Here is a 10,522-nt window from a genome sequence, read left to right as displayed (position 1 = left end):
CCCACTCTGAGGCTGTTTTGTTTTTAGCTATCTCTGTTTATTGCGATGTGGGGTTTTTCTTTTCTGTGTCATAATTTTAATTGTGCAGCTTGTTGATATTATGTGTAGTGCCACACCCTAGCATCCATGCAGAAGGAGGACGGGTTAGAAATACGTTTCATAATCAAAACAAACGAATAAGATGCCTTAACTATGGGTGAGCTCGGAGTGAAGAAATGCACAAGGAGAATGCTGCCGTTTAGAAAACCCATAAAATCTTTAATGTTTCCCAAAGCATGAGAAAATGTAAAACAAAATCTATAGAGAATAAAAACACAAGATTAATATATATTAGCATAACAAGATGCTACTATAATTAAGTGATGGGTGCCAAGGCTGGAATCTCAGAACGCAGCATAAAATAAAGGATTGAAAATGACATAAATTACATTCATGATTGTTCAATGAAAACACTCCACAGAAGTTTTGTTTTGTACCAAGCACAATAAGTTAATTTTAGAAAACATATTCCTTGGTTATCTGTGAGGGCGGCACATTTCCTCTGTCACTCTGAGTCAGCAAGGAGCTTCAGTGCATGTATCTCTACAGTGAGAAACTGTGCATGCAGTTGTGTTCCATGTGTGTTTGCGTGTTGTGTGGTTTCTCAGAACTGATCCAGATGCCAGTTCTGAACAGGTATTCCCAGTCCCATGAAAGGCAAAACGGTTTATCAGCTGTCGGTAGGGAAGCTGTGGGTTAAATGCATGATACCTACTCCCTCCCTGTTCCCTTCTCTCCTGATCCACATTAGTGCTAATTATGGCACCCACTTATGCATATGGATGCAAATGCATCCCTATCATCTTGCAACCTTTACTACTAAAAACCTGTAATTTCCGTTGTACAGACTTTGACGTTCATTGTCACTCAAAGTAGTGTGGTCTTTGTCTGCTGAGCAAGTATTGCTGCATGAGGAACCATTTGCGCCCAGTCTTTTCTGTCAACTAGCAAAGCCAGAGGCTTGTTTTGATATGAGACTAATCTGTTATGATGGAGACTGAACTGTATATGAAGTGTTTTCTCACATATTCTGCAGCACAACTGATATAAACAGTTCAAACAAACAATACAGTGCCCAAGTCCTTCCTCCATCCCACCCACCCCGCAAAGTGCATTAGAAGTTGAAAAAGCCAATGGTCCATCTCAAAGTGTTCATTTATTGGGGAGGGAGAGGTAGATCAAAGCAAGTGAGAGGGAGTGGGGCCATGCAGACCTTCATAGAGGAATATTTGCATATTCTCCAATAATATTTAACAGAACAGCCCCTACTTCTCCACTACCTGTCTGTTCTTGTGGGAGGAGGTGAAAAAACTGCCTCCTTATTGTCCTTATTTTGCCTTTTGGAGAGATATTGGGGATGTGTTTTAAGATTTGTATCAGATTGAGATGCATTAAAATTCTTCAGGCTTTAGTCCCTATCTCTAGAGCCTAGAATGTCGGAGCATTTTATGTGTGTGATGCAAATTAATATGCATGCATGCAAAAAGCCATCACGCTGCTTCGTTTCATGCGACAAGACAGCTAGCAAGGCAAGAGTGGGTGGGGGTTAAATGCACTCGAAGAGAACTTGTTCAGTTCTTGTTACAAACAAAACTATCATGGTCAGGATAGCTTAGCTGGTACAACGTGAGACTCTTAATCTCAGGATTGTGGGTTGGGCCCCATGTTGGGCGATAGATTAGATGGCACTCGTGGTCCCTTCCAACTCTACAAGTCTATGATTCTATGGACAGTTTGCTAATGCAGCCCACTTCTAAAGCCAGAACTTACTGTATTTTTCCGTGTATAACACGCCCTGTGTATAAGACTCAAAAAGACTATTTTGGGGGACTCAAAATTAAGAAAATGAGGGAAGATTGTCCAGAGTTGTTGAGCTTCTTTTTTTGGTGGGGGGGGGGGATTGCTGAGAATCACTCACCTGCCTGAACAACGCTTCCTATCACACGCGACGCAAAAGTCACCAAATGTCTGACCGCTCGCTGGCAGCCGCCTATCGCCCGCCCAATTGCCGCTGCAACAGCAAATAAAAAAAAGCCATTTCCACAGCCACCAATCACTTGCACTACCACCGGTGACAATCTCTGGCTTGCGGCACCATCCAATCACTTGTCCCCTCTCAGCACTACCCGTGTATAAGACAAGTCCAATTTTTAAACATTGTTGTTGGTTAGTCGTTTAGTCATGTCTGACTCTTCGTGACCCCATGGACCGGAGCACACCAGGCACTCCTCTCTTCCACTGCCTCCCGCAGTTTGGTCAAACTCATGTTAGTAGCTTTGAGAACACTGTCCAACCATCTCATCCTCTGTCGTCCCCTTCTCCTTGTGCCCTCCATCTTTCCCAACATCAGGGTCTTTTCCAGGGAATTTTCTCTTCTCAAGAGGTGGCCAAAGTATTGGAGCCTCAGCTTCAGGATCTGTCCTTCCAGTGAGCACTCAGGGCTTATTTCCTTCAGAATGGATGTGTTTGATCTTCTTGCAGTCCATGGGACCCTCAAGAGTCTCCAGTCTCCAGCACCATAATTCAAAAGCATCAATTCTTTGGCGATCAGCCTTTTTTATGGTCCAGCTCTCACTTCCATACATCCCTACTGGGAAAACCATAGCTTTAACTATATGGACCTTTGTCAGCAAGGTGATGTCTCTGCTTTTTAAGATGCTGTCTAGGTTTGCCATCACTTTTCTCCTAAGAAACAGGCGTCTTTTAATTTCATGACTGCTGTCATCATCTACAGGGACATTACTTTCAAGTAAAAAAATCCTTGTCTTATACACGGAAAAGTATGGTACTGTTGAGCAAATGATAACTGATAGAGAAGAGTTGTAATAGGCCCAGGATGCTTTAGCTGTGAGAACAGGGTATAGCAAGTACACATAAGTGTGACTAATTTCATCTGTGAAATACTTTAGAAGTGTATGCTTTGAGGAAACAAACAAAATAAATTTGCAAAATGAGAACTGGGTGGTTGCCTGAATAATTTAATATTCACCATAGTGGTGGAAGAGGGAAGTGGTTTGGAGATTTGCTTCCTCAACCTGATCGAGGAAAATAGTGACATGTCCCATCAACATTGCAATGCCTTCCTTGTGAGACCTGCTTTACAGTTCAGAAGCTGGCGAGATAGCTTAACCAAATCGTTGTACCTATGCAGACAACAACCAATGTGAGGAATACATTTCACTCTTGCATCAACCACTTGGTGATTCAGAGTAGATGAAGCTCAGGCTGAAGGGAAATCCACAGCTAATCATTGTCATATATGCAGCCTGTGGGAGCGGGGAAGAAATGTAAACGTAAATACAGTATGAAAAATGCCTACCCTTGTTATAAAAAGAACACAACCAAAATAAAGTACTTCTGTTTACTCAATCCCAAATCATTACAATTCTGTTGGACATGTGTAACGTACCCTCATCAGCGATATCATCATATATTTCTTCATCACTGTAAGTTTAGAAAGAAAAAAGAAAATCAATTGGTTCAGTTACTTTCACATATATTAGGAACAGAGGAAGCCGCCTTATAGAAAAGCACGGCCCATTTGACCATATTCCATGGAGAATGGACCATTTGACCACGGTCCATTCTCTCATTGTTCCGTGGCTGAGCCTTGAGAAAATCTGAGCTTACTTGAATTGAAGCTCAGGTAAGCAAAGCCTCTTTTTTCTGGCTTTTCTTTGCATCTGATAAGTTCCTATGCAGTGAGTAAGATCATATTTTCACAAGGCATGGTCATAGAACAATGAGGAAAGCTCTCAGACCCAGGGGGAATTAATTGGTACACAAAAGAATCAAAATGCAGGTCAAGTAGAAGTGTGGATGATGATGATGATGATGATGATAATAATAATAAATTTGTATCCCGCCCATCTGACTGGGTTGCCCTAGCCACTCTGGGCAGCTTACAGCATGTATAAAAACATAGTAAAACATTAAACCTTAGAAAGGATGAACCCTTAGAATCAGATCCCACTTACCATATTTTTCCGTGTATAACACGCCCCTGTGTATAACACGACAACTATTTTGGGGGACTCAAATTTATGAAAATGGGGGAAGATAACCCCTGTGTATAAGATGACCCCCATTTTTTAACATTATTTTAGAGTAAAAAAACCTAGTCTTATACATGGAAAAGTACGGTATATATTAAAAAAGTATTAATTTGTTTTAGAAACCATTTAAATGTTTTTAAGACAAAGCATATGAAGAAGAAGAAGGAGAAGAAGGAGAAATTGGGCAACGGGTCAACAGGTGCAGGGCAAGACATACTGAATATGGAAATGTAGAATTGGAAGGGACCACGAGGGTCACCTAGCCCAAGCCTCCGCAATGCAGGAATCTTTCGCCCAACATGGGGCTCAAACCCACAACCTTGAAATTAAGAGCCTCATGCTCTACCAACTGAGCTATTGCGTTGCATATGCTGTTCATTTCAATACAGGATAAATTCTGAGTGGATTTTACCCAATATATTATTGCCAATAAACAATGAACATGATGATTAACACTATCCTTATATATAAAAAAATCAACAGGAAAAACACCTGGCTTTCAATTCTGATAATTTCTTTTGTTTCTGTGAAATTTTCCAGAGGAACAACTTAGCAATATTCTATGGGAAAGTCTTCATTTACATAGTGTTGCCGGGGTGTGTGTGTGTTCCTTGTTTGGGAAGCAAAACTGTTTCACTAGCTTTGACAATACTGTATTATAAAAAGTTTCAAGATGAAAACATTGCACTTACTCATCCACTATGCAGCTTCTCCGGACATAACCATCTGTAAAATCAAATTATAGGTACATAGTTATCATCAGCTGAAGCTGATATCACTCTTCTGAGCTGAAAGAAAACCACGAGGCAGGAAGGTGAAAACGATAATGCAGAAAGGACATGTGCCTTCTAGGGATTCTATCCCTACCCTGTGAAATGTGTTTACATTTAGCTGGAACCGACACCCTGCTATCTGAAAGTAAGATTGTAGGTGCGTATTATAGGAGGTATAAAGCACTGGTTTGTGAAATAAAAATTGGCGAATACCTCACCACCACCCATTCAGAAGCTTGTTTCTATATTTTACCATCGTTGTCCAGAGATCACGCAAAGGGCTGTTCTCAGTGATGGCTGCTGCCGTCGGGACTGATAGGGTGGAAGGCAGGGAGGCCAACAGTAGGTGGCGCTAATGACAGGCATAGCCACCCCTGGCAAGAGGCAAGCAGACCAAGGTTGGTGGGGCAGCAACCTGATGGACTAGCCTCCACTGCATTTCGTAACTGACAACTTACCAGTCAGTGACTCACAATTCTACATGCGAGCAGCCTAAAGCCCCGGATACAGCCCTTCAAAGTGAAAAAGTGATGCTGCACAATGATTCTCATTGCAAAAAGGGACAGAAGATGTTCCTCCATCCCCACAGCAATGCATTGCACTTTCTTTGACCTCTTTCTTTTGATGGTTTTGCAAACTTGGAAAGGAAAATGCACATTCAGTGCTGATAAGTGTACTGAAGACTCATGCATCTGTCTGCCAGAGCAAAAACTATCTAGAACAGGACAAGTTTGAATGGATGCGACAGGCATTTTCAGAAATGTACATCAAGGGTATTCTATACCGTCACCTATTGAGCTTGGAAATTTTTTAACTTGCTATCAAAAACCTTAATAAACACTGAGTAATTTTTTTAAAAAAAACCCTTCTCCTCCCCAATCTTTGGTTGCTCTGCAGGCTGCGTTCTCGTCATCCACAGCGCTAGAATGATTTTTAAAAACAGGGGACAGGATTCTGTGCCCTGCAGCAAGGCTGTTTTCTCCTGCATGGAAGTGAGAATCAGCAATTGTACTGCTGTCACTGCTGTGGTACAAAAATAAAATCTGTCTGTCATGTTCCTACTGTGCTAAGGGCCTTGGCAGAATTCCACGGCCCGTTTCCTTCAGAACTTTCAGAGGGACTTTTCAAAGGGCTATGCTTGCCTTGCACATTGCGGCCTTTGTGACTCAGTTTCCCATCTGGAAAAATAGGAAGAATGAATGATAGTGTACTTTCTTTCCTCCACAGCAGCAGTTGAAAACAGCAAGGCAAACATTCCGAACCTGATAATGGAACTCCCTCGGTGGCCTTTGAAACCTGAGTTCCTGTCATTCATTTCAAGACAGGAAGACTTCCCCATAAAGGAGGGACAATACCACAACTTCAGGACAACTCCCTTGGGGAAATGAGCTCATAACGAATGTATTCTATTCCCCTTTCCGGTCTCGCATCAAGATAATCTCTGCCATTAGCAAGCCTTTCAGAGCAAATCATCGATTTTTAGTGTCAAGGCTGCACAAAATATATAAATCACATTGTGTTGTTTAGAGAGGATGTCTTTCTTGAGTGTGAGCTGGCAAGTCCCTTAAAGACAACCCATGTTAGTTTGTTTTTTTGTGTGAAGTGGTTATTGCAATATTGTCACTACCCAAAGAAGCAAAAGCCACTGGGATGTTTGTGTTGTTTGAGGTTTGCATGAGTAATGCCTGCTTCCCACCCACATTAGCAAACCCTTAAATCCAGAACTCTACATATGAGTCTTTACAATGCAACAGAGTACAAAGTATGGTGCAAGTTTTTTTCCAGGGGGTTATAAACTGGATTGTCATGGGGGAAGTATCCAAAAGAGTAGTTCTTCTAGCATAAGGATTTTCCGCTTATGCAACAGGACTTCCCCGCCCTCTCCTCTCCCTATGCCCCCCTCCATCTATTCCAAAGGGGACAGGCAGCCCACAGAACAAGGGGCATTCATGGGGAGAAGAGAGGGATGTGCAGTCAAATGTGCCCCAGTGGAACTACCGTATTTTTCGCTCTATTAGATGCGCCAGACCATAAGACGCACCTAGTTTTTAGGGGAGGAAAACAAGAAATAAGAAAGCAACGCAAAGCAGCCTGAGCTAAGAGGGAGCGCTCCTCCATCTTCGCTCAGGAGGCTTTGCGGGGCAATCCCTGAAGCCAGGAGAGCAAGCAGGATCGGTGCGCACCGATCCCTCTTGCCCTCCTGACTTCAGCGAAAGCAAGCCTACTGGCTTTCCCCCCATCTCCCGCAAGAGCCGCACGCTCTTTAAAGGGAGCGCGGCTCTTGGGGGCTTTTCTGGGAGGTGGTGCTCTGTCCCTTCCGCTCCCTCTTGCTGTTCTGGCTTCTGGGATAGCCTCGCAGCCTGCATTTGCTCCATAAGACACACACACATTTCCCCTTACTTTTTAGGAGGGGGAAAGTGTGTCTTATAGTGTGAAAAATACAGTATTTCATTGTTTACTGCCCAGGGGATCTGAGTGGTAGCATATCCAAGCACAACTGGCAGCCAGAAGGGCAGGGCTAGTATGGTGAAGAAGCTGTCTCCCAAGGCATGGGCACCCTGCCCGCCCCATTGCTGGCATCAATTTCCAGCGAGATCTTGCAGTATCTCCCCGACCCTGCCACTGCCACCAACATGCAACCGACTGTGCTATGCTTTATTTAATTTGTAATTGTTTCACTTTTGTTTCCAACTTCTGTAATTCTCAGCCACTTAGCTTCATTCTTTGGGCCAAAGTCAGGAGATAAATCTTCAAAGTGAACTAGCAAATCCTCTCACAACATGACAGAATTTTTTTCTTTGTTATTTCTTTATTTTTTTTTCTTTTCCTCTATTTTTTTCCTTCAGAAATTTTCTATTCTCTACATAATTTCCTTTTTCTTCACATGTAAAGAGATAGTATAATGTTTGTATAGATATGTAAATTTTTAATCAATAAAGAATTAAATTTGAAAAAATTAATCAATTCTGGGAGTTGTAGTTTGCTCCTTAGGGAGCTACAATTCCCAGCACCCTTAACACACTGCAGTTCCTAGGACTGGGGGGGGGGGAGGAATTTGCTTTATGTACACAGCTTAACTTGTCCAGTTTTCTTTCCTCCTTCCAAATTAAAGCCCTGGGTCTTCCCAATGCGATGAAGGGATGTGGGGAGAGGGTGTCTCCTTCCATCCCTGCAATGGTCCACCTCCCCAACTCTGCTATTAGCCTCAGGATTTGGCAACTTCTCTCCCACAGTTTATAAGCTGCTTCCGTTTGTGTGGAATATTTCACCGGGGAAAGAGCTGGGATAAAAGGTTAAACCTCCTGGGAACGTACAGTCATATGTGGTGGGATTGTTCGTTAGTTAATGAATTTTGGAAACAGATTGGTATAGAAATATCGGGAACTGTGGAAAGGAACGTGGAAATAACTAAATTAATGGTTCTTATTACCCTGAGTAGTACCGCGTTAAAAACTAAAGAGGAATGGAAATGGGTAAAATTGATGGTAATTGCAGCCAGACAGGTTATAGTGAGTAACTGCAAAAATGCAGAAGAGCTAGGGGTGAACCAATGGAGGAAAAAACTGAATAATATTATAATTTTAGAATACCTAACTGTGAAGCTACATAGAATGAAAGGGTTTAAGGTCAGTGAGAAAGAGGAGGATTGGTTTGAGAAGATATTGAATTATTTGAGTAGGTGTGAACAATTTGGGGCAATTAAAATGTTAAAAGTTAAATAAAACATGGGGAAGGAGGAGTGTTAAGGTATATAGAAGTGTACATATGGTTGATTTGAATATGTTATTATTGAATGTTATTGAATATGTATATTATTGAATATTGTATACCCAATGTATCAGCTGCCTGGGGGGGGTGTTCACTGTTTGTGTTTTGGTGGTTGGTAAAAAATAAAATATTTTTAAAAAAAGGTTAAACCTCCTTCTCTGGGTGTTGTTGTCCAAATCCTGATTGCCTCATGCCTATTAGTTAGAAGGAGAAGCTCACATTAAATGCAAGTGCACATTTAACATGAGGTTTAGTTTGGCCCAAGCAAAGTACATGTTATGTACTGAGTTGAATAGGACCCAAAATGCAGCAGTCTGATTGGTCCTAGAGCAATAGGTTTCAGAATGCAGCAGTCCCGTTGGTCCTAGAACAATGCAGCAGTATGATTGGTCCGCAGGAGCCACCCAATCCAGCTCCAGGTGGAAATGAATCCGCAACCTGATTGGCCTACAGGAGAATCCCGGAATTAGTCAATCATGTGCGGCCCATTGTGTAACTAATGTATATAAAGCATATATTTTGGGGAAACTTTCATTCATCACTACTATGAGCTGAATAAAGACCATGAAATCCACACTCGACTCAGAGTATATTTCAGCACAGCTGCTCCCAAGGCATTTTGCTACCCAAGAGGAAGGAACAAAATGGCGACCTCCCTCGGAATTTCATGGACAGAAGCTGGGTCTTACTTCGACACACAGGTAAGAGGACAACATCCTTGGTTACATTTGGGTGCAGCGGGCTTGGAGGGGATTTTAGGAGTCACAGGGCAGGCCACATGTTGCACACCCAGCTCTGCCCTCCATCACGTCCCTGCTGTTCCCCATCTCCCAGTATCTGTGGCCTGAGGCAGGCACTACACACTGCCTAACAATAGGGCTGGGCAAAAAAGTTGGAAATTGCAACCTTATTTCCTAGCTATTTTACTGGCTGAGCGATGGCTCAGGGATTGGTTATGGTTATCATTACTATTTTTTAAAAGATTTCAAATACTGCATTTTACCCTGAGCCTCTGGGAAAGGGTGGGATACAAAACCAGAAATAATAACGAACCCCCTCAGCTGCCGACAATTTCTGTGGAAGCTGACAAGGCAGATGTTCAGGCCTTGTGAGAGAGGGTGGAGTTTGCTCAGTTGTTGTGAAGATAGCCAAGCCACATCATCTGTCATTAGTTTCACTATCAAAAAAAATGTGAAGAATGTCTGGTTGTGTGTGGGGGGGGGGGAGATTTTAAATAGTTTTCTGCTCTCGTATGGCTGCTCTGTTTTGAGGGGAACGAAAAGAAGGGCAAAATCCAATAGCAGCACCTCATATTTTAAATATAAATTCTTAAAAATCTAGGTTACAGCAATTATGAGAATTGCCACAGTTTCATTATACACATTTGGACATAAATGTGGGGTTTGTGCATTGTGGGAAGAGAGTCTCAATAATTTGCATGGAAATTGAACATGCCTGAATATATATATTCTTGGATATATAGAAAAATAAAGGAAATTTGCCTTTATTTTATAATCTGCATTAGAGGAATCTTTGCCCAGGAAGACACTGGAATTCCTTATCCTTCTTCACAAAATATCCTGTTGTTGGCAGAAGCGACCGGACATCCTTTGTGAGTCCTCAGGGGAATGCTACCTCTTCCCCCTTTCTAAGACATTTGTAGGCAGATAAAGTGAAAGGTCACAAGCCCCACTCCACATTCCTGTCATTCCACAACCCATACTCTCACTGAGGAGAGGGGGAGAGAGAAGAAGAAGAGGTCTTGTGGGCTGTTTATTGATTATTCATTCAGACATGTTTGCACAGGGTTTGCTGGAAAGTTAGAAAACGTTAGGTATTTATTGATAACTCATTCTTATTTATGTGCCTTATACCACTTCCAACAGT

General features: G+C 42.2%; 1 protein-coding gene across 4 annotated transcripts in view; it reads right to left on the bottom strand.

Moving 5' to 3' along the window:
- Nucleotides 1-237: 237 nt before the first annotated feature.
- The window catches only part of FYB1 (FYN binding protein 1), a 52,348-nt gene continuing 42,063 nt past the window's right edge, over nt 238-10,522 (bottom strand). For all 4 annotated transcript variants that reach the window (XM_079994801.1, XM_079994802.1, XM_079994803.1 and 1 more), the window contains 3 exons: nt 4,787-4,820; nt 3,449-3,483; nt 238-3,305 (listed from right to left, as the gene is read on the bottom strand). In XM_079994801.1, the coding sequence (XP_079850927.1) occupies nt 3,283-3,305; nt 3,449-3,483; nt 4,787-4,820 (92 nt within the window). In that variant the 3' untranslated portion in view covers nt 238-3,282. The remainder of the gene's footprint in view (nt 3,306-3,448; nt 3,484-4,786; nt 4,821-10,522) is intronic.

The sequence above is a fragment of the Podarcis cretensis genome (assembly GCF_951804945.1).
Source record: "Podarcis cretensis genome assembly, chromosome: 11".
Classification (NCBI taxonomy): domain Eukaryota; kingdom Metazoa; phylum Chordata; class Lepidosauria; order Squamata; family Lacertidae; genus Podarcis; species Podarcis cretensis.
The sequence above is the reverse complement of the archived record's forward strand: the minus strand, read 5'-3'. Positions and strand labels throughout refer to the sequence as shown.